The 26650-nt window shown below is 42.8% G+C and overlaps 1 protein-coding gene across 3 annotated transcripts in view; it reads left to right on the top strand.

The window, feature by feature from the left end:
• FAM193A (family with sequence similarity 193 member A) overlaps positions 1 to 26650 on the top strand; it is a 198250-nt gene that overhangs the window by 121997 nt on the left and 49603 nt on the right. For all 3 annotated transcript variants that reach the window (XM_050792252.1, XM_050792253.1, XM_050792255.1), the window contains exons 9-13: positions 997 to 1109; positions 1251 to 1493; positions 3981 to 4134; positions 4252 to 4431; positions 13878 to 14129. In XM_050792252.1, the coding sequence (XP_050648209.1) occupies positions 997 to 1109; positions 1251 to 1493; positions 3981 to 4134; positions 4252 to 4431; positions 13878 to 14129 (942 nt within the window). The remainder of the gene's footprint in view (positions 1 to 996; positions 1110 to 1250; positions 1494 to 3980; positions 4135 to 4251; positions 4432 to 13877; positions 14130 to 26650) is intronic.

The following is a 26650-nucleotide window of genomic DNA, read 5'->3' as shown; positions in this document are numbered from 1 at the left end:
CTTGTCTCCATCTCCTTTACAAACTCCAACTTCATTGGCCTTTCTGCAAATTTTGGTGGTTCCCTGGCCTTGACCCCATGCCTGTCTCCACAGTTACATGCTTGTGGTCTCCTCTGGGCACCACAGGTATACAGATGGCACCAGTGTTTTGGCATGCTCACCTCTTCCCTTTCCCCATTCTGCATGTGTCCTGTGCTTTTGTTGTTGTTTTGAGACAAAGTCTCACTCTGTCACCCAGGCTGAAGTGCAGTGGCGTGAATTTGGCTCACTGCAACCTCTGCCTCCCAGGTTCAAACGATTCTTGTGCCTCAGCCTCCCAAGTAGCTAGGATTACAGGTGCCAGCCACCACGCCTGGCTAATTTTTGTATTTTTAGTAGAGATGGGATTTCACTATGTTGGCCAGACTGGTCTCAAACTCCTGACCTCAGGTGATCCGCCTGCCTCTGCCTCCCAAAGTGCTGGGATTACAGGCGTGAGCCACCTTGCCTGGTCATCCTGTCCTTTTGAGTGGCCCTTCCAGCTGCCACCTGTCCCATTGCCAGAGTGGGTCCAGAGTTCTTCTTTGAAATGCAGATGCCCACCTTGTCTATTGGAAGTTGAGACTCCATTTCGTCAATAGCTCCCAGGCCTACCCCTTGCCCTCCACGTACCAGTTTTCATTCCTACAGCTCTGTTCTCAGTACCTTGCAAATACCAAGCACATGGCAGACAGGGTAAAGGCCGGGTGTCTGCAGCAGGTGTCTGCTCTGAGGGCGCACTGCAGCATGTTTGCTGAAGACAAAAGCGATTAGGGTTTCCTGGTACCTGAGCCCTTTGTGGCTCAGCCCCCTGCTTGCTACCACCTCCAGGTCTGCTGCCCCTCTGTTCCTGGTCCTGTCCCACTGAGGAAACAGTGTCTGTGAACATGATACATGTTAGCAGAATTACTGAAAAATAATGAGCCATGTCTTGGGGAAGGGTCTTGCAAGATTAAAGCATTTTAAAATTTCCTCTAGTTAACCAATAAGAAAGCAGTTACTGGCGAGAACAACTTCACGGACACCATGAGGCACATGTTGTCGTCCCGGCTGAGCATGCCCGACTGCCCCAACTGCAACTACAGGAGAAGGTAAGCCTGGATTGTGGTGCTGGCGCGGCGGGCCTGTGAGACCTTCACTGGGCTGAGCAGAGGCCCAGAACCGACCCTTAGAGAGCGTGGTCTAGTCTTCTGCATTGGCTGGCTTGGTAACTGTCCTTAATTCCTGATCAGATGTGCTTGCGATGACTGCAGCCTTTCACACATCCTCACGTGTGGTATCATGGACCCCCCCGTCACTGACGACATCCACATTCACCAGCTCCCACTTCAGGTGGATCCTGCTCCCGACTATCTTGCTGAGAGGAGCCCACCCAGCGTGTCGTCTGCAAGCTCGGGGTCGGGCTCCAGCTCTCCCATCACAATTCAGCAGCATCCCAGGCTCATTCTCACAGACAGTGGCTCAGCACCAACTTTGTAAGTTGTGGCTTTGTAATAAAGTTTCAGAAATTTAAGTTGTCCAGTAATGAGAAACACATACAATAATGTCCACGGAAGTATGGACATCATTATTGTGCTTTTCGTGACAAGGGACCCTGAGGTTTTTAAAGCAACTTTTAAAACATGAAATCAGTAAACCCAAACTTTTAACACTGTTTATCTGATAATAAAAATGGTAAATTAACAAAGGCCAGTAAAGAAAAAACATGTTAGTATGCAGAGAAGAAGTGTCTCTAATTCTGGCTTCACATCTCCTCATTCTGAAGGGTGACCAGTCTGCCATCCGTCCTGTCTCACTGTCAGCCCAGCACTCATGCTTACTTCACGTCTTGCTAAGCCTCAGGTGATCGCTTTAGCAAAAGCAGTTAAAGGTTTCTGTTTCTCATGTTCCCGCATGATGAGAAGTGCATTTTGTATTAGCGAGGTGACTGTGCAGCTGTCACCAATTAACATTGTAGTTGGCCAGTCCCAGATTTCTTCAGAGTTGTGACCCTTTCATTTGGGGAGGCTTCACGTGCTGATTTCCAAAAGGGTTGTGCATGAACGTATGTAGTTGCTAAAGTCAGCTCGGGTTTATTTTACATGTGTCGTAGAGCACACAGGCATCATGTTCCCTGTGGCGGTGTGCAGTGGGACAGATTGTTGTTCCTGACCTTGGCCGTGTAGCGTTTCTGGGATTTCTCTGACCAGCTGATTTGTGTTCATTCCCTCCGTCTCGATTTCTCATGGTGACTGGCGTTTTCCTTCAGTCTTTCCATTTTCAATTTGGGCTTGTTCTCAGACAAAATAATTCTTAAAGGACTGGTCTAAACTGACTGACTCTCTTCGTACAAAGATTGCAGCTGCTGTTTATTGCCTTAGAGACACTGTGTTCTCTCCAGGGCACAAGAGTGTTGACATTTTTGCAGCTGGCTGTTATCCAACTTCTTACTGAAACATAAAAATTAAACATATATAGCCTAATGAAAATTTAAGATGGAAAATTTCGTCCCTGTTCATTTGTCACAGCTGCTGATGTCAGTTATGGTCTCTTGTGCCACACGTGGTAGTGGAAGAAATTGGCTGTGGGAGCCTTTCTCCTTGGGCCGGAACTGCCCATCACCAGTTACCAGGAGGCTAGGTTCTCAGGGCATCTGGGCCTTCAGCAGCTTGTGATCAGTGTCTTCCAGACGTAAACTATGATTTGAAAATCTCCATTGTTATCTTTTGGTTTATATTGTCTCTTTCTTGGTGCCTTTTCTAAGTTGGTTAAAAAGAACAATGTGATTGTAGTCACTGTACTACAGTACTTCTTGGACCTTATGGGTTGGATCTTTATGGAACTAGGGCTGGTGAAGCCTCCTGCCATCACATGGAGCAGATGGCTGAGTTACTTCACTAGAACCTCAGTTTTCTCATCTGTAAATGGTGCTGGTGGTCATCCTCAGGAGTGTGTGTGAGCACTGGCCCAGGCAGTGTCCCAGGTGCAGTGGGCCTGCAGGAAGCCCTAGGACTCTGCACCTCGTGAGTGCTGTTTGTACTTCCCTCTGGTGAGCTCCAGACTCTAGCACGTTACTTGTAATGTGTTGAAAAGACACCTGAATTTGGTAGTCCTGGACACTCTTCACTCATTGTAGGAAGTGAGATCACAGCAAGTTCCCATGGTTTTGCCTTCTGGAGGTTGCTGTGTGCCCAGGCTGAAGATGGACTCAGTGCATGTTTTTGTGGACCTTGGAGCATCTGTTTGCACTGAGTTTGAATGTGCCAGTTCTTTTAATGCACCAGAAGATTATACATCTTAAGTAGTCTCTGTAGGCTAAAGCCTTGAAATCTGTTTAAAATTAATTTCAGTAAATTTTTCATTTGCCTGTTGCTTAGATGTCTTGCTAAAGCTGATGTTTAATTATGATCATTAGTGACCAGGCCATGACTGACCTTAAAGCAAAAAAAAAATAGTCTTCTGTTACATAAGTGCCTTTAAAGTTTTGTTCAACTATTTCTGAAAATTTCAGCCCTAAGTTGAAAAAGCAAACACTAAACAGCTAAGGTTAAAAAAGCAAACACTAAACACCTAAGGTTGCCATCTGTACCCCTAAATTGTGTTGGCTTGGGAGTAGCAGAGAGACTAGTTTTATACTAGCACTCTTCAGGTCAAATGGAAACGTTATGTCAATCAGTCTGGTTAAATTTTTGTAGTTTCCTTGATATTTCTACTTTCGGAGGTTTTTTTGTTTGTTTTTTGTTCTTCCAGATGTTACATTGTGTTATGTTAATGTTAATTAACATTAGCAAATGTTAATCTTCCAAGCATTTTTGTCATGTTCAGGTTACTAAGACATGTTAGTAGCATGAATGATACTTAACTGATACTCTTTGTAAATGAAAGCAGTGATCTGTCCAGGAAATATCTGTGCTTAGTGACTGGTTTACTCACCGTCCTTCACAATTGGATGACCTCACAGTGCCCATCTCTGCTTGTGTCAGTTGTAGTGATGATGAAGATGTTGCACCATTGTCAGCCAAATTTGCTGATATTTATCCATTGAGTAATTATGATGATACTGAGGTGGTGGCCAACATGAATGGAATCCACAGCGAATTGAATGGTGGCGGGGAAAACATGGCCCTGAAGGATGAGGTATGGACATGGCTTCTTCGTAGCAGCAATAAATGACATAAAATGATGGTCTGACATTTTAATTTTTTATATTACTCTGTTTTGAAAAGTGCAAATTACAAACGATTGTCTTTAAAGTCTCCTCAGATAAGCAGTACCAGTAGTAGTTCCTCAGAAGCTGATGATGAAGAAGCAGACGGCGAGAGTAGTGGGGAGCCCCCAGGGGTCCCGAAGGAAGATGGAGTGCTGAGAAGCAGGAGTCCCAGGACAGAGGAGAGCAAAGCAGACAGTCCACCCCCATCCTACCCAACACAGCAGGTAGGACTTTGCTTTCTGTTTTGCCAAGTATCTCTTTTTCTGGGTATATTTTTTCTAAACGTTAACATTACTGAATACAAAATTATTCTGTTTCCCATAATTTCTGAAAGTTAGAACTGAAGAGAATCAAGGCATACTTACAATCTCCATTTGAATCTTGTTTTTCTTGCTCAAATATCAATCTGGATTTCGCAACACCCCATAGCAGCTCTATGGAGGCCTTTTTTGTCTGTATAGAAGCAAAGAGAGGAGTTAAAAAAAATAGTGGAGTATTAAAATTTCAGGAAAGATTTGTTTTTCCTATTCATTATCTGTTTTTCTGTTAGCCAAAGGTGAGGGTACCTTATTAGCCTTTTTTCTCAGAATTTCATAAATAGATGCTTAACCAGTTTTTGGCCGGGCACAGTGGCTCACGCCTGTAATCCCAGCACTTTGGGAGGCCAAGGTGGGTGGATCACTTGAGGCCAGGAATCCAAGACCAGCCTGGCCAACGTGGCAAAACCCTGTCTCTACTAAAAATACAAAAATTAGCTGGGCATGGTGGTGGGCACCTGTAATCCCAGCTACTTGGGAGGCTGAGGCACGAGAATTGCTTGAACCCGGGAGGCAGAGGTTGCAGTGAGCCAGGATTGTGCCCCTGCACTTCAGCCCGGGCGACAAAGCAAGACTCTGTTTAAAAAATAATAATAATAATACAATAATAATAAGCAGTTTTTAAATGAAAGAACAAATGAAGGTCAAAGTGCTTGACTGATTTATTAGGTAATATAAATGTAACACTCAGATGGTAAAGGTGATGTTGAAAGGTCTATCTGGGAAGTCTGACCACATCTCCTTACCAGTTTTTTCTCTATGTGTAATGTTTTTGATGTCTTATCCAAGAAAACTTTGCCTAACACAGCACTGTTTTCTTTTAGAAGATTTATAATTTTAGTTCTTAGATTCTATGGTCCATTTGACTCAACATTTGCTTATTGTGAGGTGAGGGTATAATTCACCTTGTCAGCATAGGTAGAGATCCAGTTGTCTCTGTACTGTTTTGTCAGAAGTACCCTATTGAATTGCCTTGGCCATTTATTGAAAATGAATGGACTATAAATGTAAGAGTTTATATTTGGACGTTCTGTTCTGTTCATTTGATTTCTGTGTCGGTCCTTACACCCATAGTGCATTTGACAACTACTTTATGGTAAGTTTAGGAAAATGGGATAGGGTCTGCCCTCCAGCTAGGTACACCTTTTTCTCTCTTTCTTTTTTTCCTTTGAGACGGAGTCTTCCTCTGTCACCCAGGCTGGAGTGCAGTGGCGCGATCTTGGCTCACTGAAACGTCTGCCTCCCAGGTTCAAGCAGTTCTTCTGCCTCAGCCTCCCGAGTACCTGGGACTACAGGTGCACACCACCACGCCCGGCTAATTTTTTGTATTTTTAGTAGAGACGGGGTTTCACTATACTGGCCAGGCTGGTCTCAAACTCCTGACCTCGTGATCCGCCCGCCTTGGCCTCCCAGAGTGCTAGGATTACAGGCGTGAGCCACTGCACCTGGCTGGTATACCTTTTTCAAAATTGTTTATGCTGCTGAAAGTTCTTTGCATTCCCATATAAATTTTAGGATCTACTTGTCAACTTCTGCAAAAAGCCTCCTTGGATCTTGATAGGGATTGCATTGAATTCTTAAATATATATTTAGAATTCTCTAGTGAAATCCTCTGGATGTGGTTGTGGTCTTTTATTTGTGGGATGATATAGATCAGTTTAGGGAGAATGGAATCCTGACAAAGTTGAATCTTTTTTTTTTTTTTTTTTTTTTTTTGAGGCGGAGTTTCGCTCTGTCTCCCAGGCTGGAGTGCAGTGGCCGGATCTCAGCTCACTGCAAGCTCCGCCTCCCGGGTTTACACCATTCTCCTGCCTCAGCCTCCCGAGTAGCTGGGACTACAGGCACCCGCCACCTCGCCCGGCTAGTTTTTTTTGTATTTTTTAGTAGAGACGGGGTTTCACCATGTTAGCCAGGATGGTCTCGATCTCCTGACCTCGTGATCCGCCCGTCTCGGCCTCCCAAAGTGCTGGGATTACAGGCTTGAGCCACCGCGCCCGGCCAAAATTGAATCTTTTAATCTATGAATATGCTTTTTCTTTCCATTTATTTAAGTCATCTTTAATTTTTCTCAGCAGTTCTAAAAAATTTCCAGTCTTTGTGTCTGGAATATGTAAGTATTATGTGTTTTCATTCACAGTAAAAGGTATTTTCTAATTTTGATTTCCAACTGACCGTTGGTAATACATAGAAATACAATTGGTTTTTTTATATTGCTCTTGTGTTCTGCAGCTTTACTAAACTTGTTTATTCTAGTAAGGTTGGTTTTTTGTTGTTGTTTTTTTGATAGATTACTTTGGATTTTCTATATACAAGATCATGTTGTCTGCAAATAAAGTTTTAGTTCTTCCTTTCCAATCTGGATGCAATGTTTTTAATTTCTCTTCCCTTCCCCTTCCCCTTCCTTTTCCCTTTCCCTTTCCCTTTCCCTTTTCTTTCTTTTCTTTCTTCTTTTTAAGAAACAGAATCTCGCCGGGCGCGGTGGCTCACGCCTGTAATCCCAGCACTTTGGGAGGCTGAGGCAGGCGGATCACAAAGTCAGGAGATCGAGACCATCCTGCCTAATACAGTGAAACTCCGCCTCTACTAAAAATACAAAAAATTAGCCCGGCGTGGTGGCGGGCGCCTGTACCCCAAGCTACTCGGGAGGCTGAGGCAAGAGAATGGCGTGAACCCAGGAGGCGGAGCTTGCAGTGAGCCGAGATCGCGCCACTGCACTCCAGCCTGGGCAACAGAGCAAGACTCCGTCTCAAAAAAAAAAAAAGAAAAAAGAAACAGAATCTCACCCTGTCACCCAGGCTGGAGTGCACTGCTGCAATCATGGCTCACTGCAGCGTCAAATAGCTGAGCTCGAGCAGTCTTGCTCCCTCAGCCTCCCGAGTAGCTAGGACTACAGGTGTATTACAACTACAGGCATGTGCCACCATGTCCAGCTTAAAAAATTTTTTTTTTGTAGAGATAGGGTCTCACTATGTTGCCCAGGCTGGTCTTGAACTTCTGTCCTCAAGCGATCCTCCCATCTCAGCCTCCCAAAGCTTTAGGATTATCGGTGTGAGGCACCACACCCAGCCTGGATGCTTTTACTTTCTCTTTTTTTTTTTTTTTTTTTTTTTTTTTGAGACGGAGTGGCGCTCTGTTGCCCAGGCTGGGCTGCAGTGGGGCTCTCTCAGCTCACTGCAAGCTCTGCCTCCTGGGTTCATGCCATTCTCCTGACTCAGCCTCCTGAGTGCTTTTAATTTCTCACTCTTGCCTTTTTGAGCTAGCTGGAAACTTAGTACAGAATAGAAATGTTGCAAGCAGACATCTTTGCCTTGTTCCCAGTCTTAGGGGAAAAGCATTTAATCTTTGACCACTCTTTAAATGTGATATCAGGTGCAGGTTTTTCATAGATGCCCTTTGGGTTGAGGAAATTCTATTCTACTCCTAATTTCTTGAGTTTTTTCATGATTTGAATATTGAATTGTATTGAATTATATTGAATATTGAATTGTTTGATTTTTCAAATGTCTTTTCTGCATATATTGCAATCCTGTGGTTTTTGTTTTTTATTTTGTTACCGTGGTGTGTCACATCAGTTGATTTAAGGATATTAAATCAACCTGTGGTCCTTGGGATAAATCCCACCTGGTGGTGGTATATAATCCTTTTCATATGTTCCTGAGTTGGTTTACTAATACTTTGTTAGGATTTTTGCATCTGTGATAATATTAATAAAATATATTGGTCTGTAGTTTCCTATCTCTGTGCTGTCTTTGTCTGACTTTGGTATCAGAGTAATACTGGCTTCATAGGATGACTTAGGAAATGTTTTTTTCACCTGTTTTCTGAAGGAGTTTAAGGTTGAGCATTCTTAAATATTTGATAGAATTCACCAGCAAAATCCTACAGGCCTGGTCTCTTTTTGTGGGAAGATCTGTAATTACTAATTCAAGTTTCATGTGCTTGGAATAGGTCATTTCCAATTCTCTATTTCTTATTTGAGTGAATTTCAGTAATTTTTGTCTTTGTAGGAATTCATTCATTTATGTTGTCTAATTTGTTGGCATAAAGTTACTCTATTCTGTTGTAATCCTTTTTAATTCTGCAGTGCCTGCAGTGATGTTAATTCTTGATTTTGGTAATTTTATCTTCCTTTTAATGGCTTCAGTCACTTGGGCTAAAGATTTGTCAATTTCTCTGTTTTCTTTTCTGTGTTGTTGGTTTCCATTCTGAAATTCATTATTTCTTTCTATGTTCTTTGGGTTCGGCTTGCTCTTCCGTTTCTAGTTTGTTGAAACAAAAGCTTAGATTACTGATTTTAGAGCTTCCAAATTTATTGAGACTTGTATATGGCCTAACATATGGTTTACCTAGGCCGTGTTCTATGTGTACTTGAAAATAATTTATATTTTGCTCTTGTTGTGTGGAGTGTTCAGTAAATGAAAGTTTGATCAAGTTGGTTGATGGCATTGTTCAAGTCTTCTCTATTGTCTTGGTCTGTTCAGGCTGCCGTATGAGGACAGTAATCCCATTCCTGAGAGTAGAGCCTTCCAAAGTCCTTATCACCTAATACCAGCACTTTGGAGGTTAGGCTATCAACATAGGAATTGTGGAGGGGCACAGATACTCAGTTCATAGTATATATTCTTACTGATTATCTGTCTGGTGGTTTTATCGGTTACTGAGAGAGGCACATGAAAGCCTTCAAGTTGAACTGTTGGATTATTTCCTTCTCCTTTCAGTTCTTCCTGGGTTTGGTTCATGCATTTGGGGGTGATGTTATTGAATTATTGTGATAGCTCCCCTGGTGTATTGCCCCTTTTATCATTATAAAATGTTTGTCTACTAGTGTTGCTTAAAGTCCATTTTATTTGTTAATATAGCCACTCCACCTTCTTGGGTTACTGTGTACATGTTGTATTTTTCCATCGTTTTACTTTCAGTTTCTTTGCATCTTTGGATCTAAAATTTGTCTAACATCTTTTAGTTGGGCCTTGCATTTTTATCCTGTGTATGTCAATATCTGCCTTTTAAAATATTAAACAAAATTTTTAGTGTACCATTTTAATTCTTTTGTTGATTATTTTTTTAATTTTCTTAGCGGCTGCTGTAGGGTTACAGTATGCATCTCTTGTGAATGTTGGTGTAAAAAATAAAAAGAAACAAAAATTAAAATACAACATGTGTCTCTTTTTTTCTTAGAGACAGGGTCTTGCTCTGTTACACAGGCTGTAATGTGGTGGCATCATCAAAGCTCACTGCAGCCTCAAACTGCTGGGCTCAAGCAGTCTTCCTGCCTCAGCCTCCTTAGTAAGCTGGGACTATAGGCGTGTGCCACCATGACCGGCTAATTTTTTTAATTTTAGTAGAGACAGGGTCTCCCTGTGTTGCCCAAGCTTGTCTCAAACTGCTGACCTCCAGTGATTCTCCCGTCAGGAACTCCCAAAGTGCCAAGATTACACTTAACCACTGTACCCGGCCACAATATGCATCTTTTTTTTTGGTTTTTGATACAGAGTCTTGCTCTGTCACCCAGACTGGAGTGCAGTGGTGCAGTCTTCGCTCACTGCAACCTCTGCTTCCCGGATTCAAGCAATTCTCCTGCATCAGCCTCCCAAGTAGCTGGGATTACAGATGTGGATCACCACACCCCGCTAATTTTTGTATTTTTAGTAGAGACAGTGTTTTGCCACGTTGGCCAGGCTGGTCTCAATCCGGCCTCAAATGATCCGCCTACCTCAGCCTCCAAAAGTGCTGGGATTACAGGTGTGAGCCACCGTGCCTGGCCACAGTATGCATCGTAATTTATCACAGTCTACTCCAGGTTACTACTGACTTAATTCCAGTAAAATATACAAACTTTTCTCCACAGTAGCTCCATTTCCTTCTTCCTCCTTTGTGCTATTATTGTCCTATATATGATTACATTTGTATATGTTATAAATCAATAATATGTTTTAATTACTGCTTTATACAGTTTTATAATTTCTAGAGCAAATAAAAGAGAAAAATACATTTATATAGTGCCGACCGGCTGGCCGACCTGCCTGCCTTCCTTCCCTCCTTCCTTCCTTCCTTCCTTCCTTCCTTCTTTTCTTTCTTTTTGTTTTTGTTTTTGTTTTTGTTTTGTTTTGAGACAGTCACACTCTGTTGCCCAGGCTAGAGTGCAGTGGCACGATCTTGGCTCACTTCAACCTTCGCCTCCCAGGTTCAAGCAGTTCTCCTGCCTCAGCCACCCGAGTAGCTGGGATCACAGGCAAGCACCATGGCACCCGGCTAATTTTTGTATTTTTGGTAAAGATGACATTTTGCCATGTTGACCAGGCTGGTCTCAAACTCCTGGCTTCAGGTGACCTACCCGCCTTGGCCTACCAAAGTGCTGGGATTATAGGCGTGAGCTACCACGCCTGGCCTGTATTTATACAGTATTTTCTATTTGCTAGCTGGCTAGTCATTTCTGGCATTCTTCATTTTAAATTCTGCCGAATTTAAGTTACCATCTTGTTTTTACCTTCCTTTAATATGTCTTACAGGACTAGTTTGCTTGCAGTTAATTCTCTGTCTTTTTGTATAAATGTCTTTATTTGGCCTTCATTTTAAAAAATAGACCGGGTACAGGGGTGGCTCACGCCCAGCACTTTGGGAGGCTGAGGCGAGTGGATCACCTGAGGTCAGGAGTTCGAGACTAGCCTGGCCAACATGGTGAAACCCTATCTCTTCTAAAAATACAAAAATTAGCCAGGCATGCTATCATGTGCCTGTAATCCCAGCTACTTGGGAGGCTGAGGCAAGAGAATTACTTGAACCCAGGAGGCAGAGGTTGCAGCGAGACAAGATCGCGCCATTGTACTGCAGCCTGGGCGAGAAGTGAGACTCCGTCTCAAAAATAAATAAATAAATAATAGAGTGGTTGTTTTTAGGAGTAGCTTTAGATTCACAACAAAGTTGAGTGAAAGGTACAGAGATATCCTATACTCAGTGTCCCTACACAGAGCCTTCCCCACTATCAAATTCTACACCAGAGTGTTACTTTTGTTACAGTCATCAGGTGTCAGACTGTTAGAACAGTCAATTCTCTTGGCAGCCTGGCTTTCTCAAGAAGGTGTTTTAGTAGGGTCTGGGGTCATCCTAGGGACTTGGCCTTGGGCTGCAGGAAGCCTTAGGTGGTCATTGTGTGCCAGAGTTCTGCAGCTCTCAGTATCTCTTTGTTTTTATCCATCTTAAGGTTCACTGAGCTTGGATCTGTAGATCAGTGTTTCTCATCACATTTGGGGAGTGGAATGTCCGGGTGTTATTATTTCCTTCGGGGCTGGGTTCTGCCTGTGCTGGAGTGGTTCACTGCTCTCCACGGGCCTCTGAGCATCTGCATACTTTCCCCTTGTCTCTTCTCTCTGTTGTTAGATCAGTTCCATTGCTCTTCTTCAAGTTCACAGATGATCTTTCTGCTTTTAAGTTTGCTTTTGAGCCCCTTTAGTGAAATTTTGGTTTAGCTATTGTACTCTTCACCTATAGAATTTATAGTTTACTGTTTTTTTGTTTCTCTTTTTTTATGGTAATTCCCTACATGTTGAATCTTTATTTTCATATTTTCCTTTAATTCTCTGAACATGTTATAACAGCTACTTTGACATCTTTGTGTGCTAATTTAATATCTGAACCCACTCCTGTTAACCGTTTGACTATTTACTTCCTGCTTATTGGTCACACAACTTTTTTTTCCAGACAAGGTCTTGCTCTGTCACCCAGGCTGAAGTGCAGTGGCATGATTACAGCTCACTGGAGCCTCGAGCCTCGACCTCCTGGGCTCAAACAGTCCTCCCACCTCAGCACCCCAAGTAGCTGGGACTACAGGCACACACCACCATGCCTGGATAGTTTTTGTACTTTTTGTAGAGATAGGATTTTGCCATATTGCCCAGTCTGGTCTTGAACGCGTGGGCTCAAGTAATCTGCCCACTTCTGCCTCCCAGAGTGTTGGGATTACAGGCATGAGCCACTGCGCCCAGCCTAGGTCATACTTTTATCTTTGCTTGTCTCATAATTTTTTGTTGAAAACTGGACATTTTAAATAATGTAATGACTTTGCATTATCATTTTTTCCTTTGAGGGTCTTTTGTTGTCTTTTGTTTGTTTCTTTGTTTTTGTTATTTCCTGCACTTCAGTTGCAGGATCTGTATCTCCCACATTATGTGGCTATGGATATCTCAGCTCACATCTTCTCTTCTGCTTTTTAGCTTGGCTTCGAGAGGTCTGCCCTTTGTCCACCTGGCTGACTGGCCAGCTGATGATTTGGGCGGGGGTTGCCCATGCACCTTGAATCCACAGGGGCTCCACTGTTGGTTGAGGCACTGTCAGCTGTGGGGTGAATGCACTCAGCGCTCAGCCAGTTCTCAAGCCCTTGTTGGCGCCTTCCTCCAGCCCCTGAGGTGTCCTCAGTGCATGCTTTCCCGGTCAGCCGGCGAGTTGTGGACAGTTTAAGAAGCCCTTCTGTGGCGCTCTCATTTCCAGGTTCTCCCTGTTAGATTTCTGTCTCCTCTGCCACTCACCCCAACTGGGACCTCAGTCTCACGGGAACAGAGCTGCAGGCTTCCCTATTTATTCCCTGCTGAGTTCACTGCTTTTACCGCTTCACCCTCTGCCTGACCAGGCTGCTGTTTTTGGCAACAGGGTTGGTTTGCACTGGCATCCCTGCAGTCACAGAACTCCTGTGCCCGATGCAGACTGAGTCAGGGGCGGAGTACAGGTGCAGGAAATGGAAAGGGTCCCAGACAAGAAAGTCTGGCGACTTGCTGTTCTTCCCTGAAGTTCTAGCTGATTTACATGAATAGATGTGTCTCAGTATTTTCCTTGGGCTGATTTCCAGAGCCTCAGAATGGTTGCCTTTGACAATTGTGTTCAGTTTTACATTTGCCCTGAGGGAAAGGAGCCACTGACCTCTTCACTCCACCATATCCATAACCGGAAGTCACATCTCTGCTTTGTTTTGGAGAATCAGTGTGTAACCATTTAGAAGCAGTGTGAGCCCAGTGGAGCACGGCCATCCCCTCTCTACTCTGTCGTCTTCCCCAGTTCCCTTGTCCCTGTTCACACGTGGGAAGTGAAATTTTCTGCATTAGGCATAGGATGCAGAACCAGTGGCTCTACCCGAGTCTGTCTGTGGAATGAGGTGCACCTTTCCTCTCTGTGCAGCTTCTTCAGTCCCAGTCTCTTGGGGTCCCTCCGTTTCCTTGCATGGAAGGCCCTGGTCAACTCAGGGTGTCAGGAAAAGCCCACTTACCTTTGTATTTGCTTTGTAACTACTTGGCAGAATGTGACTGACTTTAATTCATACCATTTATTGTTTCACTAAATAGGTTTTTTTTTTTCTTTCCTCTTAGGCTGAACAAGCTCCAAACACTTGTGAATGTCATGTTTGTAAACAAGAAGCTTCTGGACTGACACCATCTGCAATGACAGCCGGAGCCCTTCCTCCTGGCCATCAGTTCATAAGCCCAGAGAAGCCCACACACCCTGCACTGCACCTTTACCCTCACATCCATGGACACGTGCCTTTGCACACTGTTCCACACCTGCCACGCCCCCTCATCCACCCCACCTTGTATGCAACGCCCCCCTTCACACACAGTAAGGTAAGTCAGGGCAAAAAGGGTCTGAAAGCTCACTCTTCCCTGAGATCTTGCAGAAGTATGTAGTCAAACAAACAGAAATCTATGAATTAGCAACTTGCGTAGGATAGCATCTGCTCTCAGTAGGAAGGTCTGCAAGGGTTTCCTTTCACCATAATCTCTTAAGCCCTGTAATTTTGAACCTTTACAGTTGTAACAATCATTAAAAACAACTGTGAAGATCATAGTCCTTTTATTCAGAATTAAATAGAACAGAAGGATTTTTCAGGTGATACTTCTAACAGGTTAAACCTAGGGAATACTTCCACAGAAGACCAGTTATCTGCTTGTGATCTTCCAGGGCTTGCTCTTTTTCTTAACGTGATAGGTAAAATAATGTGAATATAACATGAGTCCTCTAACACTGGCTGGACTCCACAGGGTCTAAAATGACTATGCTTCTTTAGCATTTAGAAATACACAAGCCTAAATAAAGGAGGAGCCCTAAGCGTGATGCCACAGAAAATTATAACGCCCTGCAGGTTATGGAGCACTGGGGAGGGGAGGGTACAGACAGGAGAAGCTGCCAGAAACCCAGTGTGAAGAGCCCATTCAGGAAGTGGAGTGAGGATCTAGAAATAAGTTGATTTTTATGCATTTCTTCTAAGAGAACCTCATGTGTTTACTTAGTATCTTAGCCGTTACAGCGAAATTTTTAGGCTGGTTTCATTCTTTGGACCTTAGATAGCTTTTCCTCTCTAGTTATTTTGAGCTTACCTTTACTAGAATGACTCACTGTAATTCTGATTGTTTTCTTTTTTTTCTTTGTACCAGTTATTCTTGTCCAAAGGTAGCTCTGATCAATCAAAAATATAATTTATTTCAAACTCTAATTTATTATTTAAAACAATGATTTTAAGCTGCAACAGAAAGGGAGGAGGACATGACATGGAATGATTTTTTCCAAACACGTGTGTTTTCTCCCCTCCAGGGGTCACTGTGAAGTGGGGTACATGTAGCCCATAAGTGAGCTTTGTTGTCTGTTTGCTAGGGAGAGGCGCAGGTGGAAGATTAACAGACACAGGTTTAGAATAGAGTGTAATAAGTTTGTCACATCTATTGTAATTACTTGACACAACCATCCAAATTCATGCTTAAATTTTGTTAGATTGAATATTGCTCAGTTTGAACATTTAATGATGTCTTAATAATAGAATGCTTTTTAATAGCATTTTTCAGGTATATAGTCAGAACTAGGCTATCTTCATGGCCTGCCTGGTTTGTAGCCTGATTTTCTCTGGGTGTATGTGTAAAGTTAGGAAGTTTTTCACTCCTTGCTATTGCCTGAATAGAGGTCTGTTACCTAGTTCCAAGAAAAGATAATATTCTGTTATATATTTTTACTGGTGGAAGCTATTCAAGAATTAGTTCCTAAAAATACTCAAGTAAAATAGTAAAATTGATTATTACTAAAGACTGTGGGGCCCCTTTGGTTAAAAATTGATTATTTTTCCCTGGCTTTTGGCCTTTTCTCAGGAAATTAGAGATCTATATATGGGTAAAAGAAGAAAAACATTTTAGGAGCATCATTTGTATCTATTATTTGTTCTTTTGATACCTGTTCAACTGTAATCATATAGAAAGATTAGAATAGAAAAGCAATTATGGATAGAAAAGCAGTTATGGAGGTCAAGCCATATGCGGTAGAAGTCGTATAGAAATTTAGAAATTTATAACTAAATGTTATTTCTACCACTTTTGTCAACTGAAGACTATTCACTGATTCATTTAAAATATGTTATGTGGTGGCCATTATTATGTGGAAACATAAGATACAATTATCAAAATATTTCATTTGCATCTGGTATGAAAATGTTCATTACTATAAACAAACTTGAATTGTCACTTACCAGGTCTTACAAGATTAGTTTGTGTTATTTGACTTAGTTTGACTTAGTTGGATGCTGTGACCACATCTGTGCCTAAATGCATAATGCATTAGCAGCCCTGAAGGGGTCTCCTGGTCCACCAGCGAGTTGTGGACAGCTTAAGAAGCAAATGAGCTGTATCAGAATAGCACAGATTTCAGTGACATTGGAGGATGTTTCAGAAAGCAAACGAGCTGTATCAGAATAGCATGCATTTCAGTGATATTGGAGGAAGTTTCTTAGAGATAATCAACAGGAGGATTATTGGGTAAGAAGTTCTGAATGTAGGGAGGCAGAAGGTGGGTGCTTAACGTGGAGGGGGCCTTGTGTGCTTCTGACCTGCCACTGTGTCTGCCATCACTTTTGCATTGTTGAGGCCTTGGGGAGTTCCTGCTGTGCTGCAGTCACAGTTGTTGCCTTTTAAGACGTTATGTCATTGTAGTTGTAATTCTTTTAATTCATATTTTTGGCATTGTGGGTAAATATTTAGTACCTAAAATGTTTAGCATGAGTACTATGAAAAATTTATTTTCTGGCCAGTTGTAGTGGCTCACGCCTGTAATCCCAGCGCTTTGGGAGGCTGAGGTGAGAGGATTGCTTGAGCCTGGGAGCTCAAGACCAGGGCAACATAGTCCTGTCTCTACAAAAAAAAAAAAAAAATTCTTGAAATTAGAAAGACTTGAAGACTAATTTCTATTTTGAAGTGTCTTCATACCAGTGACATATTGAATTTATATATTGAGTATAAGTTATTTGAAAGTTCAAAGTAATTGCTGAGAAAAATATAGTAATGAAATACTACATAAAATAAAAACTGTAAGTGCCAGAGCATTTAATTTCCAAATATTTGGGGATCTCCCAACTATCTTTTTGTTACTGATTTCTACTTTAATTCCATTGTGATCTGAAAGCATACAGTGTATAATTTCTGTTTTTTTGAGTTTATTAAGGTATGTTTTATGGCCCGGAACATGGTCTGTCTTGATGAATGTTCTATGTGAGCTTCAGAGGAATATGTGTTCTGCCGTTGTTGGGTGAAGTGGTCTTCAGATGTTCGTTATGTCCAATTGATTGATGGTGCTCTTGAGTTCTGTCAGTCAGCAACTATGTTCTGACTGATTTTCTGTCTGCTGGATCTGTTCATTCTGATTGATGGCTCTTGAAGACTTCCATTGTAATAATGGATTCATCGGTTTCTCCTTGCACAGTTCTATCAGGTTTTGCCCTACAAAGTTTGATGCTTTGTTATTAGCAGCACACACATTGAGGATTGTTATGTCTTCTAGGAGAATTGACCCTTTATCATTATGTAATGCTCCTCATTACCACTGGTAACTTCCCTTGCTCTGAAGTCTGCTCTGCCTGAAATTAATATAGCTCCTCCAGCTTTCTTTTGGTTAGTGTTAGCATGGTATATCTTCCTTCATTGCTTTACTTTTTGAAAAGATTTATTATAGTAACATATGCATAATATAAAATTTACAATCTTAACCATTTTTAAGTGTAGAATTCAGTGGTCCGTCTCCATAACTCTTTTCATCTTGTAAAACTGGAGGTTTTTACCCACTAAACAATAACTCCACTTTCCCCCAACCCTGGGCATCGATCATTCTACTTTATGTCTTTATGATTGTGACTATTCTAAGTACCTCATGTACATAGAATTGTACAGTATTTCTCTTTTTGTGACTGGCTTATTTCATTTCACTTAATGTCCTCAGCATTTATTCATGTTGTCGCATATTGCAGAATCTCCTTCCTTTTTAAGGCTAAACAATACTCATCATATGGCTGTACCCTATTTTGCATCTCCATCAGTGAACACTTGAGTTGTTTCCATACAGTAGCTACTATGAGCAGTGCTGCTGCAAACATGAGTGTGCAAATATTTCAGGACCCTGCTTGCAGTTGTTTGGGGTGTGTACCCAGAAGTGGAATTTATAGATCGTATGGTAATTGTAGTTGTAAGTTTTGGAGGAACTGCCACCGTTTCCTACAGTGGCTGCACCATTTTACATTCCCACCAACAGTGCACAAGGGTTTCAGTTTCTCCACATCCTCATTATCACTTGTTATTTTCAGTTTTGCTTTTTTAATAGTAACCATCCTCATGGATGTAAGGTGGTACCACATTGTAGGGCTTTTTTTCTTGTGTAAATGACCATAGACACATCGTAGTTTTGATTTGCGTTTCCTTAGTGTTTAGTGATGTTGGCATCTTTTCATGTGCTCACTGACTGTTCGTGTATCTTCTTTGGAGAAACGTCTGTTCAAGTCCTTTGCTCATGTGTGGATCAGGTTTGTTATTGCTGTTGCATTTTAGTTGTCTCTGTATTCCGGATATTCGTCCGTTATCAGATAGATGATTTGCAAGCATTTTCTCCCATTCTGTGGCTTGACTTTTGACTCTGTTGATAGTGTCTGTTGATGCACAGCGGTTAACAGTTTTTGATGCAGTACGATTTGTCTGTTCTTTGTTGCCCGTGCCTTTGGTGTTACATCCAGTAAATCATTGCCAAATCCAACGTTGTGAAGCTTTTGCCCTCTGTTTTCTTCGAAGAGTTTTGTTCTTTGCTTACATTTAGGTCAGTAATCCATTTTTTAGTTCATTTTAAAATATGGTGTTGGCCGGGCACGGTGGCTCAAGCCTGTAATCCCAGCACTTTGGGAGGCCGAGGCGGGTGGATCACGAGGTCAGGAGATCGAGACTATCCTGGCTAACATGGTGAAACCCCGTCTCTACTAAAAATACAAAAAACTAGCCGGGCGTGGTGGCGGGCGCCTGTAGTCTCAGCTACTTGGGAGGCTGAGGCGGGAGAATGGCGTGAACCCGGGAGGCGGAGCTTGCAGTGAGCCGAGATCACGCCACTGCACTCCAGCCTGGGAGACACAGCGAGACTCCGTCTCAAAAAAAAAATAAATAAATAAAATAAAATAAAATATGGTGTTAGGTAAGGGTGCAACTTCATTCTTTTGCATGTGGATATTCAGTTGTCCCAGTACCATTTGTTAAAAAGACTGCCCTTTCCCTATTGAAGGATCTTGCCATCCTTGTCAAAAATCGTTTGACCATATATCTGAAGTTTCATTTTTGGGCTTTCTGTTCTGTTCCATTGGTCTGTATGTCATGCTGATACCACATTGTTTTGATTGCTATATCTTTGCAGTAAGTTTTGAAATCAGGAAGTGTGAGTCCTGAGTCCACCAGGTTTGGTGGTTTTTGTTTTTTGTTTTTTGTTTTTTGTGTAAAGATCGTTTGGGTTGGCCGAGCGCAGTGGCTCACACCTGTAATCCCAGCACTTTGGGAGGCCAAGGCGGACGGATCACGAGGTCAGGAGATCGAGACCACCCTGGCTAATACAGTGAAACCCCATCTCTACTAAAAATACAAAAACTTAGCCGAGCGTGGTGGCGCATGCTGCAGTCCCAGTTACTCGGGAGGCTGAGGCAGGAGACTGGCGTGAACCTGGGAGGCGGAGCTTGCAGTGAGCCGAGATCGCGCCACTGCACTCCAGCCTGGGCAACAAAAGGGAAACTCTGTCTCAAAAAAAAAAAAAAAAAAAAAAAAAAGATTGTTTGGCTTATTCAGGATCCTAAGAGATTCTATATGAATTTAGGATGGATTTTCTATTTCTTCAAGATACATCATTGGGATTTTGATAGGGGGTGTGTTGAATCTGTAGATCACTTTGGGTAGTGTGTACACTCTAACAGTATTGTCTTCTAATCAATGAATATGGTATGTGTTTTCAATTTTTTTTTTTTTTAATTTCTTACAGCAATGTTTTGTAGTGTTTGTTTGAGACAGTCTCCCTCTGTTACCCAGGCTGGAATGCAGTGGCATGATCCCGGCTCACTGCAACCTCCACCTCCTGGGTTCAAGCAGTTCTCCTGCCTCAGCCTCCTGTACAGGCGTGTGCCACCATGCCCGGCTAATTTTTTGTATTTTAATAGAGATGGGGTTTCACCGTGTTAGCCAGGATGGTCTAGACTCCTGACCTCATGATCCGCCCGCCTTGGTCTCCCAAAGTGCTGGGATTACAGGCGTGAGGCACTGCGCCCGGCCTGTTTTGTCAGTTTTTTAATTTTTATTTTATTTTATTTTTTTTGAGACAGTCTCAGTCTGTTGCCCAGGCTGGAGTCCAGTGGCGCCTCCTCGGCTCACTACAAGCTCTGCCTCCCGGGTTCAAGCCATTCTCCTGCCTCAGCCTCCCGAGTAGCTGGGACTACAGGCGCCCGCCACCACGCTTGGCAAATTTTTTTGTATTTTTAGTAGAGACGGGGCTTCACTGTGTTAGCCAGGATGGTCTGTATCTCCTGACCTCGTGATCTGCCCACCTCGGCCTCCCAAAGTGCTGGGATTACAGGCGTGAGCAACCGTGCCCGGCCTGTAGTTTTTATGGTACAACTCTTTCACTTCTTTGGTTAATTCCTGTTGGTGTTTTGTTTTGGTTTGGTGTTTTTTTGAGACAGAATCTCACTCTGTCGCCTACACTGGAGTGCAGTGGCATGATCTTGGCTCACTGCACCCTCCACCACCCAGGTTCAAGTGATTCTCCTGTGTCAGCCTCTGGAGTAGCAGTGATTACAGGCACACGCCTCCATGCCTGGCTAATTGGCTAATTGGCTAACGCCTGGCTAATGCTGGGATTACAGGCATGAGCCACTATGCCCAGCCCTAAATTATTATTTTTGATGCTTTTTGAATGGAATTGTTTTCATAATTTCCTTTTCTGACTGACCATTGTTAGTGTATAGACAAGCAGCTGATTTTCGAGTTTTGATTTTGTATCTTCCTACTTTGCTGAATTCATCTATTCTAAGAGACTTTTTTTGTGGAATCTTTAGAGTTTTCTACATGTAAAATCATACCATCTACAAAGAGAGATAATTTTACTTCTTCCTTTCCAGTTTAGATGCCTTTTATTTTTCTTGCCTATTTGCTCTGGCTGAAATTTCTAATACTATGTTGAATAGAAGTGGTGAAAGCAGGCATCCTTGCCTTGTTCCTGTTACTTAAGGAAAAGCTTTCATTTGTTCACCATTGTTTGCTGTGGGTTTTTCATATATGGCTTTTATTATGTTTTGGTAGTTTTCTTTCTATTCCTAGTTTGTTGGGTATTTTTGTTATGAAAGGGTGTTGAGGCCGGGCGCGGTGGCTCACGCCTGTAATCCCAGCACTTTGGGAGGTCAAGGCGGGCGGATCACGAGGTCAGGAGATCGAGACCATCCTGGCTAACACGGTGAAACCCCGTCTCTACTAAAAATACAAAAAAATTTGCCGGGCGTGGTGGGGGGCGCCTGTAGTCCCAGCTATGCGGGAGGCTGAGGCAGGAGAATGGCCTGAACCCGGGAGGCGGAGCTTGCAGTGAGCCGAGATCGCGCCACTGCACTCCAGCCTGGGCGACAGAGCAAGACTTCATTTCAAAAAATAATAATAATAAAAGGGTGTTGAATTTTGTCACATGCTTTTTCTGCACCAGGTTTGATGATCTTTGGCGTTTTCCAGTCTGTTAATGTGGCATGTTAACATAGATTACTATTTATACATTGAATCATCCTTGCATTCTGGGAATAACTCCCACGTGGTCATGGTGTATGAATCTTTTAATATGCTGCTGAATTCAGTTTGCTAGTATTTTGTTGAGGATGTTTGCATGAATGTTCATAAGCGATACTCATTTGTAGTTTTTTTTGTTTGTTTTGTTTTTGAGACAGAGTTTCGCTCGTTACCCAGGCTGGAGTACAATGATGCGATCTTGGCTCGCTGCAACCTCCGCCTCCCAGGTTCATGCAATTCTCCTGCCTCAGCCTCCCGAGTAGCTAGGATTACAGGCATGCACCACCAGGCCTGGCTAATTTTGTATTTTTAGTAGAGACGGGGTTTCTCCATGTTGGTCAGCTGATCTGGTACTCCCAACCTCGATCCGCCACCTTGCCCTTCCCAAGTGCTGGGATTACAGGCTTGAGTTGCTGCGCCCGGCCCTGTAGTTTTTCTTACAGTGTCTTTGGCTTTGGTATGGGGATATGCTCAGGACACGAGTTAGAAAGTGCTCACTTCTCTTCAGTTTTTTGGAAACTTTGAGAAAGATTGATATTAATTCTTTAAATGTTTGGTAGAATTGACCAGTGAAGCATCAGGTCTGTGGCTTTTCTTTATTGGGTGATTTTTTTTTTTTTGAGACGGTGTTTTGCTCTGTCACCCAGGCTGGAGTGCAGTGGCACAATCTCCACTCACTGCTACCTCCGCCTCTCAGATTCAAGCGATTCCCTAGCCTCAGCCTCCAAAGTAGCTGGAACTACAGGCACTTGCCACCACATCCAGCTAATTTTTGTATTTTTAGTAGAGACGGGATTTTGCCATGTTGACCAGGTTGGTCTCAAACTCCTGACCTCAGGTGATCCACCTACCTCGGCCTCCCAAAGTGCTGGGATTATAGGCATGAGCCACTGTGCCCAGCCTATTGGGTGATTTTTGATTACCAGTTCAATCGCTTTACTAGTTATAGGTCTGTTCAGACTTTTCTATTTCTTTATGATTTCGTCTTGATAAGTTTTGTGTTTCTAAAATTTTTTTCATTTCATCTGTTTTATCCAGTGTGTTAGTGTACAGTTGTTCATAATACTTTCTTTTTCTTTGAAACAGCGTCTCACTCTGTCACCCAGACCAGGAGTACAGTGGTATGATCATAGCTCATTGCAGCCTCAAACTTTTGGGCTCAAGCATTCCTCCTGCCTCAGCCTCGCAATAGCTGGGACTACAGGCATGTGCCACCACTCCCAGCTAATTTTTTTTTTATTGTTTTGGACTCTACCAAAGAGAAGACAGGGTCTCACTATGTTGCCATCTGGACTGAAACTCCTGGGCTAAAGCAGTCCTCCTACCTCAGCCTACCAAAGTGCTGGGCTTATAGGCGTGAGTTACCAAGCCCAGCCAATACTTACTTTTTTTTTTTTTTTGAGATGGAGTCTCTCTGTGTCGCCCAGGCTGGAGTGCAACGGCACCATCTTGGCTCACTGCAAGCTCCGCCTCCCGGGTTCGTGCCATTTTCCTGCCTCAGGACTACAGGCACCCGCCACCATGCCTGGCTAATTTTTTTGTATTTTTAGTAAAGACAGGGTTTCACCATGTTAGCCAGGATGGTCTCGATCTGCTGACCTTGTGATCCGCCCACCTCGCAAAAGACTGGGATTACAGGCGTCAGCCACCTCACCCAGCCAACTTCTCAGGGTTTTCATATGCAAAGCAGTTTTCTTACAGACATGTGTAGTTGTGTGTGTTTGTTATTTTTAGAGATGGAATCTTGCTGTGTTACCCAAGCTGGACTTGAACTCCTAGGCTCAAGCAATCCTCCCACCTTGGTCTCCTGAGTACCTGCGACTATAGGCACATGCCACCATGCTTGTTGTTTTTTGATATACTCTGATAATCTTTGTCTTTTCATTGGTGTATTTGACTATTCACATTTAAAGTGATTTTTTAATGTGTTTAGATGAATATCAGCCATGTTTGTAATTGTTTCCTATTCATTATGAGTCTTTTCTGCCTTCTCTACTTTTAATTAAGCATTTTATGATTTTGATCTCCTCTCTTATTATATCAATTTTATTTATATTTTTTAAAATTTCTGCAGTTGCCCTAGTGTTTACAATATACATTTTGAACTAATCTAAGTCCCTTTTCAACTAACTAATGTAAAACAGGTAACATTTAACAGATTACTCCCGACCCCTCCCTATTCCCTGTGACATTGCTGTCATTATTTTCACTTATCCGCATGTTAATCACCCGGTACAGTGTTGATGATTACTTTCAACAGTTATCTTTTAGATAAATAGGAAGAAGAAGATACTTTACTTTGTCTTTATTCCTTCTCTAGTATTCTTCCTTTCTTTATGTAGATCCACATTTCTGACCTTCTGTCTGAAGGAAATCTTTTGACATTTCTTGCAGGGCAGGTCTGCTGGTGATGAGCTCCCTCAGTTTTTGTTTGTCTGAGGAAGTCTTTATTTCTCCTTCACTTTTGAAGGATAATTTCGCTGGACACATAATTCTAGGTTGGTAGTTTTTTTCTTTGAACACTTTAGATCTGTTTAACTTCCCTCTGTCCTTGCTGGCATGGTTTCTGGTTTCTGACAAGGTGTCCTCTGGAATTCTTTCCCTGTTCTTCTGTAGGTCCACTCACCCCCACCCAGCTGCTTTCAAGATTTTCTCTTTTTGTTGTTGTTGTTTGTTTTTTTGAGATGGAGTCTCACTCAGCCACCCAGGCTGGAGTGCAGTGGCACGATCTCGGCTCACTGCAACCACTGTCTCCCAGGTTCAAGCGATTCTCCCATCTCAGCCTCCGGAGTAGTTGGGATTACAGGCACCCACCATCATGCCTGGCTAATTTTTGTATTTTAGTAGAGACGAGGTTTCACCATGTTGGCCAGGCTGGTCTTGAACTCCTGACCTCAGGTGATCTGCCCACCTTGGCCTCCCATAGTGCTGCGATTACAGACGTGAGCCACGGCACCTGGCCAAGATTTTCTCTTTTTCTTTGGTATTCTGTAGGTTGAATAGAATATGCCTTCATGTAGCTTTGGGGGTATTTATTCTACTTGATGTTCTCTGAATTCCTTGGATCTGTGCTGTCAGTTGTTAATTTTGGAGACTTTTCACCTATTACTACTTCAACTGTTTCTCTAGTCTCTCCTTCCAGCATTCCACTTACCAGGTGTTATATCTTTCCAAACTGTCCCGCAAGTTTTGGATGTTTTGTTCTACTGGGGGGATTGTTTCTAGTTTTGTTTTTAATTCTTGTTTCTCTTTGCCTTGCAGTATGGGAAGTTTCTGCTGACATATCTTGCAGCTCCCTGACTCTTTCCTTGACCGTGTCGTCTCCTGATGAGCCCATCACTGATAGTCTTCGTTTCTCTTACATTGTTTTTATTGCCAGCATTTCTTTCTATCTGTCTGCTCACACGGCCCCCTTGTTCTTGCATGCTGTCTACTTTTTCCATTAGAGCCTTTAACCTACCAATCATTTTCAATTTCCTGTTTGATAATTGCCATCCATGTTATCTCCATGTTCCTGCAACCATTCAGTTGTCTTTCTCAGCCTCTGATGAGATTGGTGTTAGACTTTCTTTTGTTCTGCATCCCTGACACTCTCTTGCAGGTTTCTCATCTCCTTATCTCTCAGTTCAGTGTTCTGAGAACTTTTTTGGGATCAGTCCTCCAGTTAAGTGATTCTGTAGTGGTGCCTAGCCTGCCACTTAAGTTCTAATTCCGACTATATTTATATGTTTAAATATATTATATTTAATTTACTTTTTTTTTCAAAGATATCTAGTCGCTTTTTATATTCTCTTGTTCCTTGTTTTTTTTCTTTCTTTCTTTCTTTCTTTCTTTAAGCATTTTACACATAGTTACTCTGTGTTTGAAACCTTGAGCATCCAGATTCGTTTTCTGCTGATGTCACCTGTGGTATATTATTTCCTTGTGCGGATGGATTCTATTAGGAGGTTATGTTTCGCTCAGCTTACTCTGTGAGAACCCAGAAGCCTCCATAGTGGATGCTTCCCTATGAGGGTTGGCATCTGCTGGTGCGAGAACTACCTGAGACCTGGGCTCCTCTCAAGGGTCTCCAGACTGCGGCCCCCACACGTCACCGTGGCGATGGTGTGCGGCCATTCCTTCCCCTCACCTCCACTTCGCTTCTCTCATCACCTCCTAATACTTCTTTTCGTCCTTTGCCTTTGTTGATAGCAGTTGGTTACCAAAGTGTTCAGTGTCATTTCTCTCAGATCTAGAGCTAAGTAGCCCCTCTTACCCGACAAAGCCCAGACCAGGGGGGAAGAATGGCCTTCTTCAAGCGAAGAGCAAAGCCGAGCAGGTGTGGCTGCACCTCGCTGCTCCTCCCACCTGCTGTCCACGTGGCCTAGGAGTAGGAAGTCACGACTACAGGGCCTGAATCTATACCGGAACCCAAGTCATGTGACTTTGAATCCTGAGTCTTTTTCATCCAACACGGAGGATGTACTGTAAAACAGTTGATGTACTAAGAAAGGGCCTAGAAGTGAGGACAGGGATGTCTCAAAGTCTCCACTGAGAACTTTGCAGTGGAGCATTTGCAGTGGCCACTGGATTCTGGCCCTCCGGAGTTCGGTGTATCAAGTGGAGCCTGGTGACGTGGTGCAAGAGGAGGACCGGGTGCCAAGTAGCCTTGGGTCCCTTGTTAGCTTCGAGGGCCAGGGTGTGTCTTTACACTCCCTCTCTAGGTTACTTTGAGACTTAAGTAAAACCACTGGAAAAGCATTTAATACAATTAAAACACGATTCGGTTAAATACAGTTTAAAGTACAAGTTCAGATTTAGATTGGAGATGTAAAGCTGTGTGGACAATAGGGTCATAAATAGGTTGCAATTTGGGGATCAAATTGTGATCTTTGACTTGCATGTTCTTTTAGAGCTGAGATTCAGCTCTTCCAGCCTGAAAACTGGCACAGCCAAAGCAAAGGTGGTCCTTTGCCTCTTTACCATCTCTGGGAGAAATACCAAGAAACCTAAGTTAAGCAGAGAGTTCGTCATCTTAACCTTTTCGTTACCTGGGATACAGGTGGAACTCATTTTTG

Source organism: Macaca thibetana, chromosome 5, assembly GCF_024542745.1.
Source record: "Macaca thibetana thibetana isolate TM-01 chromosome 5, ASM2454274v1, whole genome shotgun sequence".
In the NCBI taxonomy this organism is placed as follows: Eukaryota; Metazoa; Chordata; class Mammalia; order Primates; family Cercopithecidae; genus Macaca; species Macaca thibetana.
Note: the sequence above shows the minus strand (reverse complement) of the source record. Positions and strands in the feature narration are given on the sequence as shown.